A 26938-nucleotide genomic window follows, 5' to 3' on the forward strand; every position below is an offset into this window, starting at 1 on the left:
ATACATACATATAGCCTTAATGGCTATATGTGATGTATTTATTTTGCCACTAAAGGTATTTAATATTGCTGCCCAGGGCGCCCCCAGCAGCGCCCTGCACCCTCCGTGACTGAATCAGTGAGACGTGTAGCAACAATGGCGCACAGCTGCAGTGCTGTGCGCTACCTTCATGAAGACTGAGGAGTCTTCTGCCGCCTGCTTTCCGGACCTCCGTCTTCAGCGTCTGTAAGGGGGATCGGCGGCGCGGCTCCGGGACGAACCCCAGGAGGACCTGTGTTCCGACTCCCTCTGGAGCTAAGTGTCCAGTAGCCTAAGACTCCAATCCATCCTGCACGCAGGTGAGTTGGAAATCTCTCCCCTAAGTCCCTCGATGCAGTGATCCTGTTGCCAGCAGGATTCACTGAGATTTAAACCTAAAAAAACTTTTTCTAAGCAGCTCTTTAGGAGAGCCACCTAGATTGCACCCTTCTCGGACGGGCACAAAAACCTAACTGAGGCTTGGAGGAGGGTCATAGGGGGAGGAGCCAGTACGCACCATGTGATCCTAAAAGCTTTATTTAGATGTGCCCTGTCTCCTGCGGAGCCCGCTATTCCCCATGGTCCTGACGGAGTCCCAGCATCCACTAGGACGTTAGAGAAATATATGTATACTAGTGTTTGCCTATGTGATACAGTTGGCAGGTTTTAATTTTTGAGACTTTGTGATAGTGTAGGACCTGCATGAAGGTGGGGTACCTTGGCGAGCGGTATGCAGGCTTCCGTGCATTGGCCAATGCACTAACTAAACCCCCATCATTTATTTATTGATGTTGTGAGGATAAGTGAGCAGGATAAGTGAGCTTGCTATGGTGAGTGCTGAACTTTCTGTTTGTATATATTTGGGTTGGTGGCCATGGGCTGCATGCACCCCACCCTATGAGTGGTGAGTGCAGATATTGCACCCCGCTGCTGGGGTGGCGAGTGCTGTGGTTTTCTAGATTTGTTTGTATATATATATATATATATATATATATATATAGAGCCCCAAAAATAATACACTACTATTAATTAGTATAGGTATCAAAAGGTCACCTCAGATTATTGTGACCTTTATTAATACTATATGGTAACAGTATTCACCGAGAACCTGAAATACACTTGGGCGAGACACAGAGGGCGGGATTCAAATCTTCCGTCCCTCCCTCCCACCATCGTGCCCGCCGGCAGTATTCAAATGTTGCTGCTGATGGGTGCGATATCAGCATTTCAGCTCGCCACCCCCAGGGGTGGTGAGCTGAAATGCGCAAAAAAGTGACCCGTTTGGATGCCCAAACTGGACTTTCCGCGATTGCGCCCGTGACTTTAGTCGGGTTTAGATGCTTAACGCGGCTGAACCTGTCTATTAAGGGCGCGATCAGCGTGATAAAGGGGGTCAATAGAATATCGCCCTGCGATCTTCCGTCATTTTAGACGGGAGATCGAGGGCAATAAAACATTTGAATCCCGCCCAAGTCAGCTTTGTGACACACTTATAATAACTTCCATCCAAATCACTTATACTCTTGTAAGATATATAATGAACTTGATGTGTACAAAATACCAACAGTTTACAATTAATAGGAAGATCATCTGTACATGGCATGATGTGTTTGTTCCCAATTTTATCAACAATAGAACTTTGCAGTCCGGAATCATAAAGAGGAAAAACTGCTTAGCTACAGTATTAAGCAAGCTTGCCATTACTGTGCAAGAAAGATACATCGTAAGATATATAGAACACTCAACACCGAGCTAAACAATTATTCATTGTTTTATTATTATTCTTTGACAACTGAGTGACCTTGGCTAGTTTAAAAAAAAAAAATGTAAAAGGAAAACGTTTCTTGTGAACAGTTGGTATTTTATGTTTAGATCCATCCATTTTCTATCTCATAGCCAAGAAAATTGTTTGTCTCCTCGGCGAATTCTCTGAAATTTAGCAAGATGTTTTCCTCGCTGGAAAAGGTCTCTCTGAGGTGGTTCGTCTGATAGGCAAAGAGGTTTTTAGGACAAGATTTCTCACGTTCCGAGTACGGAAACTGCTGATGGATTTTCTCGTGGGCGACAAGATTAGAACTTTTGCAGAAACGTTTCCCGCAGTCCGAACACGAATAAGGTTTTTCTCCCGTGTGAGTTCTCCTGTGAGTAGCCAGATTGGAGCTGCTGGAAAAACATTTGCCGCATTCGGAGCAGGAAAATGGTTTTTCCCCAGTGTGAATTCGCTGGTGCCTAAGGAGATGGGGGTTACTGGTGAAATCCTTTCCGCAATCTAAGCACACAAAGGGCTTTTCCCCTGTGTGAGTCCGCTGATGTTTTAGAAGGTTGGAGTCCTGGTTAAATCTCTTGCCGCACTCTAAGCATTCGAAGGGTTTCTCGCCTGTGTGTATTCTCTGGTGCCTGATAAGATGGGGGTTGCGGGCAAAACGTTTTCCGCATTCCAAACAGGCAAATGGCTTTTCCCCCGTGTGCGTCCTCTGGTGCATTATTAAGTTTGAGCTGCTGGAAAAGAATTTACCACACTCCGTACATTCAAATGGTCTTTCCCCGGTGTGGGTCCTCTGGTGCCGGATGAGGTGCGGACTGCTGGAAAAACATTTACCGCATTCGAAACATATAAAGGTTTTAGAAACGTTTCTACAGCTGCTGTTAGTCCACGTGGAAAAGTTGAGGTCCATTTGTTGTCTGGTGAACTTCCATGGGTTTTCATGCCCAGAAGGTTCCGTGTTGCACTGTGAATTTTTTGCGGTGATGTAAAGGTCATCAGAAAAATGTTCACTGATGAATGCAGAGGAAGATTCTACATTGATATTAGGGGACTTATATTTTGAGTGCCCATGATCTGTGGGTCTATAAGTCTCCAAATCTGTGAAATCTCCTTTACACAGGTCTGATTCCTCCTTAATATGAGAAGATGTATACTGTGTATGATATGAGGGTGTATACATGTCAGTGTCTGTGAGGTCTCCTATATCACATGAGACAGGTTCCTCCTTAATATAAGTAGATGTATACTGTGTATGATCTGTAGGTGTATACATGTTAGTGTTTGTGAGGTTTCCTCCATCACATGAGACCGGTTCTTTCTTAATATGAGATGTATATTTTGTATGATATGTGGGTGTATAATTCTTAGTATCTGTGGGGTTACCTTCATCACGTACAACTGGTTCCTCCTTAATATGAGTAGATGTATACTGTGTATGACCTGTGGGTGTATAATTCTTAGTGTCTGTGAGATTTCCTCCATCAGATGAGACTGATTCCTCCTTAATATGAGTAGATGTATACTGTGTGTGATCTGTGGGTGTATACATATCAGTGTGTGTGAGGTCCCCTCCATCACAGGAGACTGATCCCTCCTTAGTAAGACTAGATGTATATTGTGTATGATATGTGGGTGTATAATTCTTAGTATCTGTGGGGTTTCCTCCATCACATATGACTGGTTCCTTCTTAATATGAGTAGATGTATACTGTGTATGACCTGTGGGTGTATAATTCTTAGTGTCTGTGAGGTTCCCTCCATCAGATGAGACAGACTCCTCAATAATATGAGTAGGTGCATACGGAGTATGATCTGTGGGTGTATAAATGTTGGTGTCTGTGAGGTCTCCTCTCTCACATTCCTTCTTAACACTAGCAGGCATATCCTGTGTACAATCAGTGTTTGCAGAAATGTTGGTGAAGGTTCCTTCTTGACATACTACTGACTGGTAGGGCACTTCCCTCACAGATGTTCCCTGAATCTCATCAGCCTCATGTTCTTCCTCTGGAGTTATACTATCATGTGTGTTCCGGTTTGTATTATTCCCTAAATCAGTACGGACATGGGATTCTCCAGAAGATTTATTAAATGCGATTGAGAAATCTGCAATGAGATAAATACACAGCAGATTCACTTTTAGTAAAAAAAAAATCCAAAAGTAAAATATAACTTAAGCTGATTTTGAAAATATGTCTTAACTATTAAGTTACGACAGTTGTTAAGTCACTGAACCAATAAAAAGATGAACATACAGTAGTCAATAAAATAGATGAATGCGCACTACTCCCACCTCTAAAGCCATTACACTCCAAGCGGCCTACAAATTATTACAGCCATTTTATTTTACGGCAGGTAAATAACGTCCATATTTGAAGTATTTAATAACAATCCAATCTTATCTTACCCGATAATGTGAGGGGCAGGTTATTCTCCATCATCGCGTCCTTGTACAGACCCTTGTGTTCCTCTATATACTCCCATTCCTCCACGGAGAAATAGACAGTGACATCCTCACACCTTATGGGAACCTAACACACACAATGATACAGTCATTACTCAGACACATCCCCTGGTGCTACTGTATAATGTCCCATTCCCAGCAGTCACCTCTCCAGTCAGCAGCTGAATGATCTTGTTGGTGAGTCCCAGGATCTTCTGGTCATTGTGTCTCTCATGTATCAGGGAGTGAGGTGGAGGCACCGTGATGGGGCACTATCAGAATTGGAAATACAAGTAATATTTTAATGTAAAAATGGGATTTTAATTACCTACCAGTAAATCCTTTTCTCGTAGTCCATAGAGGATGCTGGGGTCCACATTAGTACCATGGGGTATAGATGGTTCCACTAGGAGCCATTTGCACTTTAAGAGATTAATAGTGTGTGCTGGCTCCTCCCTCTATGCCCCTCCTACCAGACTCTAGAAACGGCTGAACTAACAAACTGAACCAAGTAACAATGCAGGAATAAGAATCACTGGGCGGGTGCCCAGCATCCTCCATGGACTACGAGAAAAGGATTTACTGGTAGGTAATTAAAATCCTATTTTCTCTTACGTCCTAGAGGATGCTGGGGTCCACATTAGTACCATGGGGATGTACCAAAGCTCCCAGTACGGGAGGGAGAGTGCTGAGGTACCTGCAGAACTGACTGACCAAACGTTAGGTCCTCAGAGGCCAAAGTATCGAACTTGTAGAACTTGGCAAACGTGTTTGACCCTGACCAAGTAGCTGCTCGGCAAAGCTGTAAAGCCGAGACACCCCAGCAGCCGCCCAGGAAGAACCCACTTATCGAGTAGAGTGGGCCTTAGCAGATTTTGGATACAGCAAGCACAACATCCAAGGACTTTGAGGTAATTGAGGAGTCAGTAGCCACTGGAACCACAATAGGCTGGTTGATATGAAAGGCTGACCCAACCTTTGAAAGAAATTGCTGACGCATTCAGAGCTCAGCTCTATCCTCATGGAAAATCAAGTAGGGACTTTTGCATGACAATGCCCCCAATTCCGACACACGTCGAGCAGACGCCAATGCCAACAGAGTGACCGCCTTCCAAGTAAGAAACTTGACGTCCACGTCCCATAAAGGCTCGAACCAATCCGACTGCAGGAACTGCAGCACCACATTAAGATCCCAGGGAGGCACAAAGGGTGGTTGAATATGCAGAACCCCTTTCAAGAACGTCTGACCCTCAGGAAGAGCGTTTCTGGAAGAAAATGGACAAGGCCGAAATCTGGACCCTGATGGAGCCCAAGCGTAGGCCTACATCCACACCTGCTTGCAGAAAGAGGAGAAACCGTCCAAGTTGAAACTCCACTGCAGGAAACCTCTTGGATTCACACCAAGACACATACTTTTTTCAAATCTGATGGTAATGTATTGACGTTACTCCCTTCCTAGCCTGTATCAGGGTAGGAATGATCTTTTTCGGAATGCCTTTCCGAACTAAGATCTGGTGTTCAACCTCCGTGCCGTCAAACGTAGCCGCAGTAAGTCTTGATAGGCGAACGTCTCCTGTTGGAGAAGATCCTCGCGAAGACGAAGAGGCCTCGGATCCTCCAGCAGTAATTCCAGAAGATCCGCGTACCAAGCCCTTCTTGGCCAGTCCGGACAATGAGGATCGCCTGAACTCTTGTTCTTTTTATTAGTTTGAGAATCCTTGGGATGAGTGGAAGTGGAGGCCCCATTTTTTTAACATATACACTGACTGGAACACCCACGGAGTTACCAGGGCGTCAACCGCCACTGCTTGTGGGTCCCTTCACCTGGAACAGTACCTCCGAAACTTCTTGTTGAGGCGAGAGGCCATCATGCCTATCTGGGGTACACCCCATCGGCTTGTTACCTCTGCGAATACCTCCGGGTGGAGGCCCCATTTTCATGGATGGAGATTGTGTCTGCTGAGGAAGTACGCTTCCCAGTTGTCCACACCCGTAATGAAGATTGCTGACAGCGCCACCGCATGCCTTTCTGCCCAGAGGAGGATTCTTGTTACCTCCGACATTGCCTCTCTGCTCTTCATTCCGCCCTGACGGTTTATGTAGGACAGTGCCGTTACATTGTCCGACTGAACCTGAATGGCCTGATCTTGCAGAAGACGAGCCGCTTGAAGAAGGCCATTGTCTATGGCCCTTAGTTCCAGAATGTTTATCGGAAGGATGGATTCCAGACTTGACCACTTTCCTTGGAAGTTTTCCCCTTGGTTGACTGCTCCCCAACCTCTGAGACTTGCATCCGTGGTTAGAAGGATCTAATTCTGAATCCCGAACCTGCGGCCCGCGAGTAGGTGAGAAGTTTGCAGCCACCAGAGGAGTGAAATTCTGGCTTTCGGCGACAGGCGTATCCGCTGGTGCATGTGAAGATGTGATCCCGACCATTTCTCTAGGAGATCTAGTTGGAAGAACCTCACATGGAATCTTCCGTACTGTAGAGCCTCGTAGGAGGCAACCATCTTCCCCAGAAGGCGAATGCACTGATGAGCCGATACCCGGGCTGGCTTCAGGAGCTCCCGGACCATTGATTGGATCACCAACGCTTTCTCCACCGGTAGAGTATCATCCCCAGGAAGGGCAGTCTCCTTGTTGGCTCCAAATGTGACTTTAGAAGGTTCAGGATCCACCCATGATCCTGGAGTAGTTGAGTTGAGAGAGCAATACTCTGCAACAACCTCTCCCTGGAAGATGCTTTTGATAGCAGATCGTCCAAGTGTGAAATTATGTTCACTCCCTGCCTGCGGAGGAGTAGCATCATCTCTGCCATGACCTTGGTGAACACACTCTGTGCCGTGGAGAGGCCAAATGGCAGTGCCTGGAACGGATAGTGACAGTCCAGCAGGGCAAATCAGAGATAAGCCTGGTGAGGCGGCCAGATCGGAATGTGAAGGTACGCATCCTTGATATCCAGGGATACCAGGAATTCCCCCTCCTTCAGACCTGAGATCACCACTCTCAGTAGGGGTGCAATGACTTTAGGTTTAATATCGGCCTTACCGAACAGTCCGGTTTTGGTACCACAAACAGGTTTGAGTAATAACCTTTGTGTTGCCGGTGGAGTGGAACAGGAATAATGACATTTGTTTGAACCAATTTTTGAATGGCTTCCTGTAGAAGAGCGCTGTCTGTCAGCAAAACTGGTAAGCATGATTTGAAGAATCTGTGAGGTGGGAGTTCTTGAAACTCCAGTCTGTATCCCTTGGCCACAATATCCTTTACCCAGGGGTCTAGGCATGACTACGCTCCCACCTGCCCGACCTCCAGGCTGGGAGGTCCACCGTCATGCTGAAGATTTTGAGGAAGCAGAACCTGGTTTCTGTTCCTGGGAACTTATAGTGCAGGTTTTCTGGACTTTCTCCGACCTCCTCTAAAGAAGGTGGGAGGGGGTTTGTAATTCTTAAATTTTGTGGTCTGAAAGGACTGCAGTGTAGGCGAAGGATAAGATTTCCTAGCTGTTGATGCTGCTGGGGGAAGAAAGGTTGACTTACCGGCAGTTGCCGTGGAGATCCATGCATCCCCAAACAGAGCCTGACCTGTGAAGGGTAGGTTCTCCACACTTCGCTTGGATTCCGTATCCGCAGTCCATTGGCGTAGCCAGACTGCCATAGAAGTAGCCCGTGCATTCAGCATGCCAAGGTCTTTCATGGCCTCCACCATGAACCCTGCAGAATCCTGTATGTGACGTAAGAACAAATCAATGTCACATCTATCCATAGTATCTAAGTCCTCTAGCAATGTGCCTGATCACTTTACTATGGCCTTAGAAATCCACGCACAAGCAATAGTGGGCCTTAAAGCGACGCCATAAGCTGTGTATAGTGATTTGAGTGTAGTCTCAATCTTGCGGTCAGCCGGTTCTTCTAAAGCGGTTGAACCAGGAACAAACAGGTAAAACCACCTTTTTTTGACAACCTAGATACAGATGCGTCAACTATAGGTGAGTTTTCCCTTTTTTTTTTCTATCTTCAGGAAAGGGAAAAGCAATGAGAACCCTTTTTGGGATCTGGAATTTTTTCTCTGGGTTTTCCCAGGATTTTTCAAACAAAGAGTTTAACTCCTTGGAAGCCGGAAAAGTAAGCAAGGATTTCTTACTTTCTGTAAAATAAGATTCCTCCACCTGTTCAGGTACGTTCTCAGAAATGTGTGAAACATTCCTAATGGCTTCAATCATTAGTTGCACTCCTTTAGCAAGGGATGCATCCCCCCCGCCCTGCATATCCCCATCACCGTCCCCTGTATCAGAGTCGGTATCAGTGTCCGCTTGCATAATCTGGGTAAGTGTACGCTTTTGTGGGTATGTAGGTGGGGTTTTTGATGAAGTAGTGGGGGCCAAATACTGTAACCCCTCCACAGATTTCCTCAAAAAATGTGTCTCTTTCTCAGTATGTGACATCCTTGTAGAAATCTGGGATATCGTTCCCATTAAAGAATCCACCCATGGGGGTTCAGATTCAGAAGGTTGATGCAGCAAATTGCAGTCATGAGTACATGGAATAGACTTCTCAGGAGAAGATAAACACTCTGCAGCACAGGATACAGATTCCTTAGACGTGGTAATGTGGGATATACACACACACAGAAAAATGTCAGATACAGTTTCCCCCAGAGTAACTTCAGAGAGTCACAGAGTCTAAGGAGCCAGCCACACAGCGCCCTTGTGAGCAGTTGTTATGATAAAAGCCCGGCGCTGAGTAAGGTTGATTATTACTAACAATGCACTCCCCTCCCCCCCCATCTATAACACCCTGGTACCGCAGTAACTGGAGTTATGTGGAGGGTCAGCGCTCCCTGTCAACGGCTAATTCTATGTCTGTAGGGAGGAAAATGGCGCTGGTGAATGCTGGATCCGCTTGAGGAGAAGCCCCGCCCCCTGTAATGGCACGCGGCTTCCCGCACAAATTTGATTATACTGGCCGGAGGTATCTATGCTAACAGCGGGATTAGCTCCTGTTAGCGTCTGTGACCAGTTTAGGGTGACTGCGCTGGCCCAGGACACCCCTCCAAGTGTTGCTGAGCCTTCCTGGAGCGAAGCCTGTCAGAGCTGCGTACCCACCCGTGTGACGCCATACCCGCCGGCGACCCGCTAACCGGGGCACTGACGCTGTACTCACCACTCTTCTATCTTCTGGCTCTGTTAGGGGGTGGCGGCCGTGCTGCGGGAGTGAGCGGTTGCCTCGTGGGCTTGCAATCATCACCCTCAGGAGCTCAGTGTCCTGTCAGCGGAGATAGAGAACCATTACCTTCTAGAGATGGTTCCTACCCTCCCCCCCACAAGTCCCACGAAGCAGGAAGGCTGTTGCCAGCAGCCTTCCTGTACCTAATGTTCTAATAAAATAAAAAAACTAAGAAAACTCTTAAGAGCTCTCCAGGCACATTTTCTAAACTGAGTCTGGTAGGAGGGGCATAGAGAGAGGAGCCAGCCCACACTATTAATCTCTTAAAGTGCCCATGGCTTCTAGTGGACCAGTCTATACCCCATGGTACTAATGTGGACCCCAGCATCCTCTAGGACGTAAGAGAAAACATGTTATCAGGGATGACTAAAAGTTACCTCATAGTCTTGTGAATTAAGAGGATTCAGAACAGTGATGCATAGTGGCAGTATCAGTAAAGATTGTGCTGATGAGCAGGAGATTCAATGTGGGACTGGAGGAATCCAACCACACAAGGAACAAAAAGGGTGTGTGACCACACATAGAGGCTGCCCTTGGAGACAGAGCCCAGTTGGGGTTCTAGCAGTCAGACAGTCCAGGTCGGGACTGTTCAGTCAGAGCTCAATGTGCTTGGAAGCCAGTAGGGACTAGGAAGGTTTAATTTATGCTGACAGTAGAGCACCATTTAATTTATTTAGCTGAAAAGCTGTGTTTGGATCCTGATTAAGCACCCAAACACAGCACCAATACACCACTCTACCGAGCTAAGTATTCCAGGTCATCACACAGGCAATACACTATCCAACTCAACAATTACACTTCCAGACCCTAACACCTCCCAAGTCAGGTTCTTGTATTAGTAACAGAGAAAAGAGTAATGTCACTGTGACACTCCCAGACTCCCTCACCTCCCCAGTCAGGTCCCTGTGTTAGTAATTGAGATAAGAATGCTGTCACTGTGACACTCCAAGACCCCCTCACCTCTCCAGTCAGCAGGTAGACGATCTCCAATGTCAGCTTTAATATCCTCTCGGTCATTATATCCCTGTCCTTTTCCATATTCAGGCTCCTTTTAAATGATTGGAGAATTGTTTTGCTTCTTGTGACTGATCATAAGGTGACCTCAGACAACTGAAAGAGTAGATCAAATTGCTAGACATGATTCAAAAGACAAAAGATGCACTTTCCACTGAATAATTCTGACTGCCCGCTTGAACTGTTAATGGGGTATATGATAGTGGCAAACTTCTCTGTTACTATTACAATAACATATAAATTAGACATGGAGGTATGTGTAATAAGCTGGGTGTTCCATGAACCACTGCAATCTCGACGATTGAAGCTGTAGATTTAAATGCCAATAATTGTAAAGAAAGAACCAGGTTTGATTTGACTTGAAAATTATAGCAGCTTTAAATGTACATCCTTAATCACAGAGATTGTGCTGGTTGAATGAATGTTCTGCCTATTACTGTTCATACACCCCATAGTCTGTCTTTTTCCCTTACTCAACCTATGAAAAGGTTGTTCTTATATACAATGTAAAGTCTTAAAAAATAAGGAACACCAACATTTTATTGTATGCTGTATATGTTTATTTGCCTGTTTGTACCATATTTATGTTTATGTTTCAAGAGAAGATACCATTGGGGTTTTTCTTGTTTTCTTGTGTGCACGTTGGTAAACACACTTTGGTTACGTTAATCCACTGGTTATCAGCTGATTTACACTATCATCGTTAGTACCAGTCTATGTGCCTGGACAAGGGTTCCCTTTGTGCAACAGAGGCAGATGTTTGAGAAAGAAACACACAAAAAATGAAGTTGACATGTAACGTCAGGCCAAACATGACATTCATCCCCACCCCCCCGCCCCCGTCGCTCCATCTGCTACTGTTCTGTAGCTTGATCACAAGACTAGAGGAGAACAAGTAGATAAGAGGGAGCAGCAGGTTCTGGAGGAACATTCCTGGGATCACAGACCAGAGAGGAACAAGATGTGGTGGAAGTGGCAGATAGGAAAGATGAGATAAGAGGGACTGACCGGCACTAGATTACAGACTAGAGGGGAACAAGATGTGGTGGAAGTGGCAGATCAGAAGAAGAGATAAGAGGCAACATCCAGTACTGGAGGAACATTCCTGTGACTAAAGACTAGAGGGGGACAAGACGTGGTGGGAGCAGCAGATCGGAAAGATAAGAGGACAGCTCGTCACTGGAGGAAAGGAGAATATGAGTGCGCTGTAAATGGCAGCCTGTATAGGGGTGGTCAAACCCATGTGGTTGTATACAAAGGAAAAAATGGGATACTGGCGCCGGCAGTTATTCCAATAATTACAAAGGACGTTTCACAATAATTACAAATATAACAATTTATTACAGTTCATAAAAAGAAGAGGGATAATTGCCACAAATCACATTAAAAGTGTAAATTTAGCTTGTTGGAAAATAAAGCCACAAGTGTTCTCCTCAATAAGTTACTAAATCACAATACTGGCTAGGGCTCACTCCACATATAATTAGGACTCCTTCTGAAGCAATGGTATTACCCGATCCATATAGTGCAGTCCTAAAGGTATCTCAGTTGTTGCAGAGATCCAATTTGAAGCAGGGAAGGAGATCCGTGTCCAAAAGTATGCTTTAACTGGTATGGATTCAGTGGTGGCAAATGAGTCCAAATTGTGACAGAAGGGATGAGATGGAGATGGTTGGCATAGGGTCCATACAAGCAGGCTCACCGCGTTTTGCTGGTAAAGTAGCTGCCAGATTCCTCAGGAGTGTCACTGGAGAAACATTCCTGTAATCACAGACCAGAGGGGAGCAAGATGTGGTGGAAGTGGTAGATCACAAGAAGAGATAATAGGGTGCAGCCGGCACTGGGGGAACAATCCTGAGATCACAGACTACAGAAGGAACAAGATGTGGTGTGAGCGGCAGATCGGAAGAGATAAAAGGGAGCAGCAGGTGCTGGAGGAACATTCCTGTAATCATAGACTGGAGGGGAAAAAGATGTGATGGGAGCAGCAGATCAGAAGATTAGGTAAGAGGTACTGGCTGGCACTGGAGGAACATGCATGTGATCACAGACTAGAGGGGGACAAGATGTGGTGGAAGCAGCAGATCAGAAGAATAGGTAAGAGGTACCTGCTGGCACTGGTGGAACGTTCCTGTGATCACAGACTAGAGGGGAGCTAGATGTGGTGGAAGTGGCAGGTCAGAAGAAGAGATAAGAGGGAGTAGCCTGCACTGGAGGAACATTCCTGTAATCACAGACTAGAGGGGAGCTAGATGTGGTGAAAGTGGTAGATCACAAGAAAAGAGAAATAGGATTTTAATTACCTTCCGGTAAATCCTTTTCTCGTAGCCCGTAGAGGATGCTGGGGTCCACATTAGTGCCATGGGGTATAGACGAGTCGCTTGGGAGCCATGGGCACTTTAAGAGTTTAATAGTGTGGGCTAGCTCCTCCCTCTATGCCCCTCCTACCAGACCCTGTCTAGAAACTGTGCCAGAGATACTTAGAGAGGAGGAAATACACAGATAGTGGTGAGATTCATACCAGCTCACACATAACAAGGCAAACCAGGCTAACCAGCCTGAATAACCTCAGCAACAGCTGAATAACAGTACTTAACCAAGTAACAACACAGTACTTAACCAAGTAACAAGGCAGTACTGAGCCAAGTAACAACTGCAGGAAAACGAAGCGCTGGGCGGGCGCCCAGCATCCTCTACGGACTGCGAGAAAAGGATTTACCGGTAGGTAAATAAAATCCTATTTTCTCTTACGTCCTAGAGGATGCTGGGGTCCACATTAGTACCATGGGGATGTACCAAAGCTCCCAGTACGGGAGGGAGAGCGCGGAGGCTCCTGCAGAACTGATTGACCAAACTTTAGGTCCTCAGAGGCCAAAGTATCGAACTTGAAGAACTTAGCAAACGTGTTCGACCCCGACCAAGTAGCCGCTCGGCAAAGCTGTAAACCTGAGACACCCCCGGGCAGCCGCCCAGGAAGAACCCACCTTATAAGTAGAGCGGGCCTTAACAGATTTTGGACACGGCAAGCCTGCTTTAGAATAAGCATGCTGGATAGTGAAGCTGATCCAGCGAGAAATCGTCTGCTTAGAAGCAGGACACCCAATCTTGTTGGGATCATAAAGGACAAACAGAGAGTCCGACTTTCTGTGACGTGAAGTCCTCTTCACATAAATCCTCAAAGCCCTCATAACATCCAAGGACTTTGAGGTAATTGAGGAGTCAGTAGCCACTGGCACCACAATAGGTTGGTTGATATGAAAAGCTGACACAACCTTTGGAAGAAACTGCTGATGCGTCCTGAGCTCAGCTCTATCTTCATGGAAAATCAAGTAGGGGCTCTTGTAGGACAATGCCCCCAATTCAGACACACGCCTAGCCGAAGCTAATGCCAACAGTGTGACCGTCTTCCAAGTGAGAAACTTGACCTCAACCTCCTGTAGAGGCTCGAACCAATCTGATTGCAGGAACTGCAACACCAAATTAAGATCCCAAGGTGCCGTAGGAGGCACAAAGGGAAGCTGGATGTGCAGAACCCCTTTCAAGAAAGTCTGAACCTCAGGGAGGGAAGCCAATTGTTTCTGGAAGAAAATGGATAAGGCCGAAACTTGGACCTTTATGGATCCCAAACGCAGGCCCACATCCACACCTGCTTGCAGAAAGACGTTACTCCCTTCCTAGCCTGTATCAGGGTAGGAATAACCTTGTTCGGAATGCCCTTCCGAGCTAAGATCTGGCGTTTAACCTCCATGCCGTCAAACGTAGCCGCGGTAAGTCTTGATAAGCGAACGGCTCTTGTTGCAGAAGGTCCTCTCGAAGAGGAAGAGGCCTCGGCTCTTCCACAAGTAATGCCAGAAGATCCGTGTACCAAGCTCTTCTTGGCCAGTCCGGAGCAATGAGGATCGCATGAACTCTTGCTTTCTTTATGAGTTTTAGAATTCTTGGGATGAGTGGATGTGGAGGGAACATGTACACTGACTTGAACACCCACAGAGTTACCAGGGCATCCACCGCCACTGCCTGTGGATCCCACGACCTGGGACAGTACCTCCGAAGCTTCTTGTTGAGGCGGGAGGCCATCATGTCTATTTGAGGCACACCCCAAGATTTGTTACCTCCGTGAACACCTCTGGATGGAGGCCCCACTCTTCCGGATGGAGATCGTGTCTGCTGAGGAACATTGAGGAACCTTCGACATTGTAGCCCTGCTCTTCGTTCCCCCCTGTCGGTTTATGTATGCCACCGTCGTTACATTTTCCGACTGAACCTGAATGGCCTGATCTTTCAGAAGATGTGCCGCCTGTAGAAGACCGTTGTTCCAGAATGTTTATTGGAAGGATGGATTCCAGACTTGACCGCCTTCCTTGGAAGGTTTCCCCTTGGGTGACAGCGCCCCAACCTCGGAGACTTGCATCCGTGGTTAGAAGGATCCAGTTCTGAATCCCGAACCTGCGGCCCTCGAGAAGGTGAGGCATCTGTAGCCAACACAGGAGCGAAATCCTGGTTTTCCGCAACAGCCGTATTCTCTGGTGCATGTGTCGGTGAGATCCCGACCACTTGTCCAGGAGATCCGGTTGGAAGGACCGTGCATGGGCCCTCATTCCGAGTTGTTCGCTCGCTGCTAATTTTAGCAGAATTGCTAATAGGCTAAAATCCGGCAGTTCTGCGCATGCGTATGCATCTCAGTGCGCACGCGCTAAGCAAATTTACACAAAACTATGGGGGTCATTCCGAGTTGTTCGCTCGGTAAAAATCTTCGCATCGCAGCGATTTTCCGCTTAATGCGCATGCGCAATGTCCGCACTGCGACTGCGCCAAGTAAATTTGCTATGCAGTTAGGATTTTTACTCACGGCTTTTTCTTCGTTCTGGCGATCGTAATGTGATTGACAGGAAATGGGTGTTACTGGGCGGAAACAGGCCGTTTTATGGGCGTGTGGGAAAAAACGCTACCGTTTCCGGAAAAACAGGGGGGTTGGAATTGGAATTTTTTTCTCCGGGTTTTCCCAGGATTTTTCAAATAAGGAGTTTAATACCTTAGACGCAGGAAAGGTCAGGGAGGCTTTCTTATTTTCTGTAAAGTAAGCCTCCTCGACCTGCTCAGGTACTTTGTCAGTAATGTGTAACACATCCCTAATTGCCTCAATCATGAGATGCACCCCTTTTGCAAGGAATGCCTCACCCCCCCGCCGCATATCCCCATCACCGTCTCCCATATCAGAGTCGGTGTCCGTGTCGACTTGCATAATTTGGGCAAGAGCACGCTTCTTTGGGCATATTACCAGGGGAGTTTGAGGAGGCTGTGGGAACAGTAACAGACAGAACCTCTACAGATTTTTTCAAAACCTGAGATTAAGTCTCATTATGAGCTATCCTACATGAAATCTGGGATATCATTCCCTTAATTGAAACCACCCACAACGGTTCGGATTCAGAAGGCTGAGACATGACATTACATTCCTGAGTACATGGAAAGGATTCCTCTGGGGAAGATACATACTCTGCAGAACAAGACACAAAGGGGGTAATTCCAAGTTGATCGCAGCAGGAAATTTTTTAGCAGTTCGGCAAAACCATGGCCCTCATTCCGAGTCGTTCGCTCGGTATTTTTCATCGCATCGCAGTGAAAATCCGCTTAGTACGCATGCGCAATGTTCGCACTGCGACTGCGCCAAGTAACTTTACTATGAAGATAGTATTTTTACTCACGGCTTTTTCTTCGCTCCGGCGATCGTAATGTGATTGACAGGAAATGGGTGTTACTGGGCGGAAACACGGCGTTTCAGGGGCGTGTGGCTGAAAACGCTACCGTTTCCGGAAAAAACGCAGGAGTGGCCGGAGAAACGGTGGGAGTGCCTGGGCGAACGCTGGGTGTGTTTGTGACGTCAACCAGGAACGACAAGCACTGAAATGATCGCACAGGCAGAGTAAGTCTGGAGCTACTCTGAAATTGCTAAGTAGTTAGTAATCGCAATATTGCGAATACATCGGTCGCAATTTTAAGAAGCTAAGATTCACTCCCAGTAGGCGGCGGCTTAGCGTGTGTAACTCTGCTAAAATCGCCTTGCGACCGATCAACTCGGAATGAGGGCCCATGTGCACTGCAGGGGAGGCAGATATAACATGTGCAGAGAGAGTTAGATTTGGGTGGGTTATTTTATTTCTGTGCAGGGTAAATACTGGCTGCTTTATTTTTACACTGCAAACTAGATTGCAGATTGAACACACCACACCCAAATCTAACTCTCTCTGCACATGTTATATCTGCCTCCCCTGCAGTGCACATGGTTTTGCCCAACTGCTAAAAAAATTCCTGTTGCGATCAACTTGGAATTACCCCCAAAGTCCCTAGACATGGTAACGTGAGAAATATGTACACACACACACAGGAAAATGTCAGACACAGTTTTCCCCCCAGGTACCTTCAGAGAGAGACAGAGTTATTGGAGCCAGCACCCACACAGCGCCCCAGTAGGCAGTTATATCATAAAAGCCTGGCGCTGACTGTGCAACCTTAATAGACTTCACAGTTTTAAATAGTGAGTAACACTCTCCCCCCCCCCCTTCTATAACCCCCTGGTACCGCCCAGGATAGCTGGAGTTATGTGGAGGGTCAGCGCTCCCTGTCAGGGTCTCTGTGTAGGATCTGTAGGGAGAAAATGGCACTGGTGAGCTGCTGGATCCGCTCTGAGAAGCTCTGCCCCCTGTCATGGCGCGTCTTCCGTACTTTAGGATTATACTGGCCTGAGGTAAAAACATTGCTAGCAGTAGAAACGCATCCCTGATAGCCCAGATGACCAGTTGTAAGGGTGTTTGCACTGGCCCAGGGCACCCCTCACAGCGCCGCAGAGCAGTACCTCTGAGCCCTCCAGAGCGCAGATTCAGCGCTGCGCTCCTACCCTGTTGCCGCCATACTCACCGGCTTCCCGCTTGTCGGGTTGCCGGCAACCTACTCACCACTGACGTCTTCTGGCTCTGTTAGGAGGTGGCGGCATGCTGCGGGAGTGAGCGGTCGCCTCGGGGGCTTGTGATCATCACCCTCAGGAACTCAGTGTCCTGTCAGCGGAGATAGTGGCCATTAACCTCAGAGGGTTGGACACTACTCCCCCCCTAAGTCTTATGAAGCAGGGAAGCTGTTGCCAGCAGCCTCCCTGTGCCTAACTGTAATAAAAATAATAAAACTAGAAAAACTCCTATGGAGCTCCCCTAGCTGTAACCGGCTCCTCCAGGCACATTTTCTAAACTGGGTCTGGTAGGAGGGGCATAGAGGGAGGAGCCAGCCTACACTATTAAACTCTTAAAGTGCCCATGGCTCCCAAGGGACCAGTCTATACCCCATGGTACTAATGTGGAGTAGTGCAGACAAACTGGGGGAGAGGGGACAGACGGAGATAAAAAAGAGAGACAGACTGTTGGGGCAGACAGAGATGAGGAAAAGAGAGAGGGCAGATGGGTGAAAGAATGAGAGACAGACAGAAATGAAACATAGACTCTGCCAGCAGATAAGAACCACTTGGCCCATCTAGTCTGCCCCTTTTTTTTACCATATTTTTCATCTCAAACTTTATTTGATCCTTATTTCTTTGTAAAGATATCCTTATGTCTATTCCATGCATGTTTAAATTGCTCTACAGTCTTAGCCTCTACCACCTCTGATGGGAGCTATTCCACTTGTCCACTACCCTTTCTGTGAAGTAATTTTTCCTCAAATTTCCCCTGAACCCACCTCCCTCCAGTCTCAGTGCATGTCCTCGTGTTCCATTGCTTCTCTTCATTTGAAGAATGTTTCCCTCCTGGACCTTTATAAAAACCTTGACATATTTGAAAGTTTCTATCATGTCCCTCCTTTCCCTTCTCTGCTCCAAACTATACATATTGAGATTTTTTAGTCTTTCTGGGTATGTTTTGTGATGTAGGCCATGCACCATTTTAGTTGCCCTTCTTTGTACTGTCTCTAATGTATTAATATGCTTCTGAAGATATGGCCTTCAGAAATGAATGCAGTATTATAGATGAGGCCGTACCAATGACCTATACAGTGGCATTATTATATGAGAGATCAACGGGGTGGGGACAGAGATGAGAGAGGCAGACAGGGTAGGGGGGGACAGGAGAGACAGAGATATGAGATAGAGACAAACAGACAGACAGATTGGGGGAATGACGACACACAGATAGAAAGGTAGGGGAAGATTGGTGTAAAAAACAAAAACAAAAAAACATTCAATACTGGGCACAATAGCTACTGGGTCCAAAAATAGGATTTTAGTACCTACCGGTAAATCCTTTTCTCCTAGTCCGTAGAGGATGCTGGGGACTCAAAAAGGACCATGGGGTATAAACGGGATCCGCAGGAGCTTGGGCACACTGAAAAGACTTTAACTGGGTGTGAACTGGCTCCTCCCTCTATGCCCCTCCCCCAGACCTCAGTTACAGGAACTGTGCCCAGGAGAGACGGACATTTCGAGGAAAAGATATTAGTTTAAAGTAAGGGCTACAAATATACCAGCCCACACCACAAACATACCGTACAACCGGAGTAACAGTAAACCAGATAACAGCATGAAATAACAACAGCAACAGGCTGATAACAAAAAATACACAACCCGTGTATAAACTAATTTAACCAGTAAGAACCCACTGCAAGTAACAGTCCGCACTGGGATGGGCGCCCAGCATCCTCTACGGACTAGGAGAAAAGGATTTACCGGTAGGTACTAAAATCCTATTTTCTCTTACGTCCTAGAGGATGCTGGGGACTCCAAAAGGACCATGGGGTCTATACCAAAGCTCCAACACGGGCGGGAGAGTGCGGATGACTCTGCAGCACCGATTGAGCAAACATGAGGTCCTCCTCAGCTAGGGTATCAAACTTGTAAAACTTAGCAAATATGTTTGAACCCGACCACGTAGCTGCTCGGCAAAGCTGAAGTGCAGAGACCCCTCGGGCAGCCGCCCAAGATGAGCCCACTTTCCTGGTAGAATGGGCCTTTACTGATTTCGGCACCGGTAACCCAGCCGAAGAATGGAGCTTGTTGAATCGTACTACAAATCCAGCGTGCAATAGTCTGCTTCGAAGCAGGATGACCAAGCTTGTTGGAAGCATACAGAACAAACAGCGCCTCTGTCTTTCTGGCCACCGCCGTTCTGGCGACGTAGATCTTCAAAGCTCTCACAACATCAAGAGACTTTGGAACTGCCACAGCATCTGTAGCCACAGGCACCACAATAGGTTGGTTAATTTGAAATGAAGAAACCACCTTCGGCAGAAATTGTTGACGAGTCCTCAATTCCGCCCTATCCGAATGGAAGATCAAGTACGGACTCTTGTGTGACAAGGCCGCCAACTCCGACACCCGCCTGGCAGACGCTAGAGCTAACAGCATGACCACCTTCCAAGTGAGGAATTTTAACTCAACCTTACGCAAAGGTTCAAACCAGGAAGACATAAGAAACTGTAAGACCACGTCAAGGTCCCATGGTGCCACCGGGGGCACAAACGGAGGATGGATATGCATCACTCCCTTCACAAAAGTTTGAATCTCAGGGAGAACCGCCAATTCCTTCTGAAAGAAGATAGATAAAGCCGAAATCTGCACCTTGATGGAACCCAATTTCAGGCCGGCATCGACGCCTGCCTGCAAAAAAAATCGAGAAACCGACCCAAGTGAAATTCTTCCGCAGAAGCAGCTTTAGTCTCACACCACGAAACATACTTTCTCCAAACACGGTGATAATGTTTCGCCGTAACTTCCTTCCTCGCCTTAAGGAGAGTGGGAATGACCTCCCCGGGAATACCGTTCCGAGTTAAGAATTGGCGCTCAACTTCCATGCCATCAAACGCAGCTGCGGTAAGTCTGGAAACACGCATGGACCCTGCAATAACAGGTCCTCCCTCAGAGGAAGTGGCTAAGGATCTTCCACAAGTAATTCCTGAAGATCTGGATACCAGGCCCTTCTTGGCTAATCTGGAACCACAAGAAGTGCTCGCACTCTTGCCCGACGAATGATTCCCAGCACCTTTGGAATGAGAGGAAGCGGAGGGAACACATACCCCGACTGAGAGACCCACGTAGTCACCAGGGCGTCCACTGCACTGGCCTGGGGGTCCCTTGACCTGGAACAATACCTCGGAAGCTTCTTGTTGAGGCGAGACGCCATCATGTCGATCATCGGAGTTCCCCAACGCTTCGTCAGTTCTGCAAACACCTCTTGATGAAGAGCCCACTCTCTTGGATGGAGATCGTGTCTGCTGAGGAAGTCTGCTTCCCAGTTGTCCACTCCCGGAAGGAAGACTGCTGACAGGGCGCTCACGTGCTGTTCCGCCCAGCAAAGGATTCTTGTGGCCTCCGCCATAGCCGCCCTGCTCCTTGTTCAGCCTTGACTGTTTATATGCGCCACCGCAGTTATGTTGTCTGATTGTATCAGGACAGGCCGACCCTGAAGAAGGTTTCTTGCTTGAAGCAGGCCGTTGTAAATGGCTCTTAACTCGAGAACATTTATGTGGAGACAAGATTCCTGGTGCGACCATTTCCCCTGGAAATTTCTTCCCTGGGTGACTGCGCCCCAGCCTCGGAGACTTGCATCTGTTGTCAACAGGACCCAATCCAGGATACCGAATCGGCGGCCTCCTAAGAGGTGAGAACTTTGTAGCCACCACAGGAGAGAAATCCTGGCCCTGGGAGATAGACATATCTGCCGGTGCATGTGCAGGTGAGACCCGGACCACTTGCTCAGCAGATCCCACTGGAAACTCCGAGCATGAAACCTGCCAAATGGAATGGCTTCGTACGCCGCAACCATCTTCCCCAGAACCCGAGTACATTGATGAACCAACACACTCTTTGGCCTCAGAAGTTCCCTGACCATCGACTGAAGTTTCAGAGCTTTTTCTTCCGGAAGAATCACCTTCCGTAAGCCCGTGTCCAGAATCATGCCCAGAAAGGGCAACCGAGTGGTTGGAATCAACTGCGACTTTGGCAAATTTAGCAGCCAACCGTGTTGTCGCAGAACGGAAAGAGACAAATCCACATTTCTTAGCAACCGTTCCCTGGACCTCGCCTTTATCAGGAGATCGTCCAAGTACGGGATAATGGTAACCCCTTGCTTGCGACGGAGAACCATCATTTCTGCCATGACTTTGGTGAAAATCCTCGGGGCCATGGAAAGCCCAAACGGCAACGTCTGAAATTGGTAATGAGAATCCTGTACCGCAAACCTTAGGAAGGATTGGTGTGGAGGATATATCGGAACGTGTAAGTAGGCATCCTTTATGTCGACTGACGCCATAAAGTCCCCCCCTTCTAGGCTGGCAATCACAGCCATCTTGAACTTGAAAACCTTCAAGTATGGATTGAAGGACTTTAGGTTCAGAATCGGTCTGACCGAACCGTCCGGTTTCGGTACCACAAAAAGGCTCGAATAGAACCCTTCTCCCCGTTGAGACGGGGGAACGGGAACAATTACCCTCTGTTGACACAACTTTTGTATTGCTGCCAGCACCACCTCCCTGTCCAGAAGAGACACTGGCAAGGCCGACATGAAAAACCGGTGAGGGGGTGTCTCCTGAAACTCCAGCTTGTATCCCTGAGATACAATCTCTAGGGCCCAAGGATCCAGGCCTGATTGAATCCAGACCTGACTGAAGATCTGCAGACGGCCCTCCACCGGTCCGGACTCCCCCAGAGAAGCCCCAGCGTCATGCGGTGGACTTGGTAGAGGCAGGGGAGGACTTCTGGTCCTGGGCGCCTGACACTGCAGGCGACTTCCTTCCCCTTCCTCTACCCTTTGAAGCGAGAAAGGAGGAACCTTTTCCCCGCCTGTATTTATTCGGACGAAAGGACTGCATCTGCTGATGTGGTGCCTTTTTCTGCTGTGTAGGAAAATAGGGAAGAAAAGACGACTTACCCGCAGTCGCGGTAGAAACCAGGTCAGCCAAGCAGTCCCCAAACAAGACATTACCTTTGAAGGGCAAAGCTTCCATAGCTCTCTTGGAATCGGCATCAGCATTCCATTGATGGATCCACAGCGCCCTCCTGGCCGAAATCGACATGGCATTGGCTCTTGATCCCAAGAGACCAACATCCCTCGCCGCGTCCTTCAGGTAATCTGCAGCGTCCTTGATATAACCAAGAGTCAAAAGAACAGTATCTTTATCAAGGGTATCCATATCAGCAGCTAAATTCTCTGCCTATTTAGCAATAGCACTACTCACCCATACCGACGCCACAGCAGGTCTGAGCAATGCACCCGTATTAGCGAAAATGGACTTCAGAGACGTCTCCAGCTTGCGATCCGCCGGATCCTTGAGAGCTGCCGTGTCAGGAGACGGAAGCGCCACCTTCTTAGACAAACGAGATAGAGCTTTGTCAACATTTGGAGACGCCTCCCATTTTCCCCCTGTCAATAGTGGGGAAAGGATACGCCATGTAAATCCTCTTGGGAATCTGCAAACCTCTTGTCCGGCGACTCCCAAGCCTTTTCACAAAGAGCATTCATTTCATGAGAGGGGGGAAACTGCACCTCAGGTTTTTCCTCTTTGAACAAGCAAATCCTTGTTTCCTGCACCGCAGGTTCATCAGAAATGCGTAAAACATCCTTTATAGCCACAATCATGTACTGAATACTCTTAACTAATCGTGGATGTAAAGCCGCCTCAGTGAAATCGACCTCGGAATCAGAATCTGTGTCGGTATCAGTATCTACCACTTGAGTAAATGACCGCTTTTTTGACCCCGATGGGGTCTGCATCTGAGTCAAAGCATCCTCCATGGATTTTTTCCACACCTGTGTCTGTGACTCAGACTTATCTAACCTCTTTGACAAAGAAGCCACATTTGTATTAAAAGTATTTAACAATGTGAGTAAATCAGGTGTCAGCTGCGCCGACAGAGCCAATTCCAGACCCGCATCTGCCCCCCCAATAACCTCCTCCGGTGAATAACATTCAGCCTCAGACATGTCGACACGGAGTATCGACCCACCGACACACCCACAATATGTCTCAGCTAGGGGACAGGCCCACAATGAAGCCCGGAAGGAGAAACACAGAGGGAGTATGCCAGCTCACACCCCAGCGCCCATATATCCCCCCAAAGCATATATGTGAAAGCGCTGCTGAAGGACAATAATATGCACCACCAACTGTGCCCCCCCCGATCAGCTCCCCGTTACTGTTAGAGGAGCTTTGGAGGTCCCGGGCCAGCGTCTCCTGTAGCCGCGTGTAGAGGAGAAATGGCGCCTGTGAGCTAAGCTCCGCCCCTTCCTGGCGCGCTTCAGCCCGACAAATTTGAAAATGAAAAATGCCAGCGGGGGTCTGAAAAAACGGTGGTAACTGCGGCCCAGGGCGCCCCCCCCCTATGCCCTGCACCCTGCGAGTGCCGATGGAGAAGTGTGTGGGAGCATGTACCTCGTTACTGAAGTCTTCTGCCGTCCTGAAGTCTTCTGCCTTCTGCATACTCACCCGGCTTCTGTCTTCTGTGGGGGGGGTGACGGCGCGGCTCCGGGAACAAGCAGCTAGACGCACCAAGTGATCGAACCCTCTGGAGCTAATGGTGTCCAGTAGCCAAAGAAGCAGAGCCCTTAAACGAAGTAGAAGTAGGTCTGACTTCTCTCCCCTCAGTCCCTCGCTGCAGGGAGCCTGTAGCCAGCAGGACTCCCTGAAAATAAAAAACCTAACAAAAGTCTTTTCCAGAAAAACTCAGGAGAGCTCCCCTAGTGAGTGTCCAGTCAGTCCTGGGCACAAAGTCAAACTGAGGTCTGGGGGAGGGGCATAGAGGGAGGAGCCAGTTCACACCCAGTTAAAGTCTTTTCAGTGTGCCCAAGCTTCTGTGGATCCCGTCTATACCCCATGGTCCTTTTGGAGTCCCCAGCATCCTCTAGGACGTAAGAGAAATACTAGTATAATGTAAAGCAATGTTGAAGGGGCTGAGGACAGGTCACTGCATGGACAGACCCCCTTTATGTGCCCAAGATTGCTGATAACCCACTACGCCTCAAATCGTGAAATCTGTTTTTACATTTGTGAGTCTGTGACCTTGAAATGTTGATTTCCTTGAAACTAGTCATGTTGTATACCAAAGCCTGTTATGTTCTGATCAAAATGTTTTTGTTTTTTTTCTAAATACCTCAAAATCAAAATCATTTTCAAACCATCAAAAACTATACAAGATTAAAACTATATTGAAGATTTATATTCAGCTTTGATATCCTATTTACTATACGGAGTGCAATAAAAATTGGGAAACCTAAAACAAAATAAAAAATAAAATCGGTTGATGTGCAATGACACAATACAGATACTGCAATGTAAATGATAATATGAGATACTTATTACAGTACAAGCGATAATATGATAAAATTAGACAAAGACATTAGTCTATGTGATAATGAGATACAGATATTGCATATAACTAATATAAAATAATGAGCTACATATAGTTTATTACAGTGTAAACGACGGTATAATGAGACACAGATATATTATATGCAATAAGATGATACGACATAGATAGTAAAGGGTAAGTGATAACAGAAAATAATGAGATACAGATACCAAAGTGTAAGTTACAATGTACTAAAAGATATACATTTTACAATGTAATTCATATTATATGGGGTTCAGATATTGCAATGTAAGTGATCATATAATAAAACAGTTATAATATACTGAGAATGATATTATAGTGAGTGGTAAGTTAGTTATTACACTGTAGGAGACCATATAATATAATGAGAATGTCATTGCAGGTCATGTGACCATATTATACAATGTAACATAATATACAGATATTGGAATAGTACTGATGATAGAATATAACAGATACAGACGAAACTATTACCTCTCAGCAGTGAATGGGGGTCATGTTGCACTGTAACACAAAAAAAACAGTTTCGCTGGGACGATGAGAGTAGTGGGATTTGTAGTCAGAGCTGTAGCTGACAGGCGCCATTTTGCCTGGGTCCTGGAGGACACGTCGCCTACAAAAGGGTTAGAACATAATATTCAACAGTGCTGAATTGTTGTGAGGACTGAGGCATCACGTGACACAAGCCAGCCAATCGGACTGCCGTGCCGAGCCAAGCCTGACATGGTAGAGCGGGACAAGTCTGAGTAGTAGCTGTCTCCGTGTTCCTGAGACTCTCGCCTCATTTTCCTGACCACATGCGCAGTATTATTCACTGCAGTCTATTTCATAATGTAAACTACATTCGTGTTTCTTTCAGTGTTATTAACATTTAAATACAGTATGTGTGCCATTATCTCTCATTGTTGTGTGTTATGAAATGTAAATGTCTACCAGCAGTAAAAAGAAAACTTTATATGCTAAACAGCATATAGCATATACGCCTGTGCACCAACCATCCACCAAAGCAGGCTATACCAGCCCCTATTTAGACAGGACAAACTTAATTTAAGGGCACAAGCACGCCTTCTGAAGGGTTAAACATGCTATATGAATTGTTATGTGTTTGAATAGACACGTACGCACTCTCTACAAGATGCCTTTGTCTGTTCATATAATATAAGGCTTGTGTGTGTCTTATCTTCAAGGACAATTACATACCAGATCAAAACTGTTACTTCTGTGTGTTACTAAAATATCCTGCATGTAATGTCGTATGCTACTTCTATTTATCCAATCATATGCTTGCACATATTGTATACACCCATGTTTCTTTTCTATATAGTACGCTGTAATTTATTAAATAAACAGTGTGAATCTTTACTGCTTGTGTTGTGCATGTAACTCATAGCATGAAGGTTTACACTCACAGACGTCTGAGAGGCCATCACATCGAGGGTTAAAGAATAGAGGGGCAAATCCTTTCAAGTGGGGGCTACGTCCGCGATTCAGTGATCGTCCCCGAATGGTAAAGATAGAGAATTTATTGTCTGTCTTTGCCATACGGGATTGCGGTCATACACTGAAGCTGAATCCGTGTCAGTGTTCTGGGAACACGTGACCAAACATCTTTAATGTCTGGGACTTAAAGATACGTCTGAGAAGGGACCAGGGGTCCAAGCGCAACTCTCCAAAGACGTTAGTATCTGGGATACTTAAAATAGACCTGGGAGTCTATACATAACGTGACGTTAGTATCTGGGATACTTAAAAATAGACCTGGGGTCTATACGTAACGTAGAGAATACCTCGATTTGATCGTCTATATATTCTTGTATGTTTGTAGTGAGATAAGTTCTTATATTTGGTCCAGACGGCTGGTAAGTTTTCGTCTGCCAGATATCTTTACTCAAACACTTTTCCTGCTTCCTGTTTAAAACGCTGTATTTTTCTGACATCTTGTACGAATGGTAAGTATCGTACACGTCAAAAGATTTCATGTTCTCACTATACAGATAATATTGTGATATTGTCAATGACTAATTAACTGGTTAGCTGATGCATGTATAGTAAGTAGAGTGTTGTATATTTTAGATATTTTCTTTTAAAGTTGTACTGTTGATTTATATTACTGT

General features: G+C 46.7%; 1 protein-coding gene across 1 annotated transcript; it reads right to left on the reverse strand.

Moving 5' to 3' along the window:
• Positions 1–1023: 1023 nt before the first annotated feature.
• On the reverse strand, positions 1024–25441 carry LOC135054789 (oocyte zinc finger protein XlCOF7.1-like). Its single transcript, XM_063958118.1, has 5 exons — positions 25299–25441; positions 10409–10558; positions 4391–4495; positions 4188–4311; positions 1024–3886 (listed from the first exon to the last, which is right to left on the reverse strand). Exons 2-5 carry the CDS (start codon positions 10484–10486, stop codon positions 1887–1889), a joined length of 2307 nt encoding a protein of 768 aa, XP_063814188.1. The 5' UTR covers positions 10487–10558; positions 25299–25441; the 3' UTR covers positions 1024–1886.
• Positions 25442–26938: the final 1497 nt, after the last annotated feature.

Source organism: Pseudophryne corroboree, chromosome 3 (genome assembly GCF_028390025.1).
Source record: "Pseudophryne corroboree isolate aPseCor3 chromosome 3, aPseCor3.hap2, whole genome shotgun sequence".
NCBI lineage: Eukaryota > Metazoa > Chordata > Amphibia > Anura > Myobatrachidae > Pseudophryne > Pseudophryne corroboree.

Bases quoted from the DNA above. Each gene is read 5' to 3' on its own strand.
- LOC135054789 (XM_063958118.1), bottom strand. From the start codon at position 10,486: ATGGAAAAGGACAGGGATATAATGACCGAGAGGATATTAAAGCTGACA. The intron at 4,496-10,408 runs GTGAGGGGGTCT...CAATTCTGATAG, and splicing joins TCTACCTGCTGACTGGAGAG to TGCCCCATCACGGTGCCTCC. The intron at 3,887-4,187 runs GTAAGATAAGAT...ATCTCATTGCAG, and splicing joins CCTGCCCCTCACATTATCGG to ATTTCTCAATCGCATTTAAT.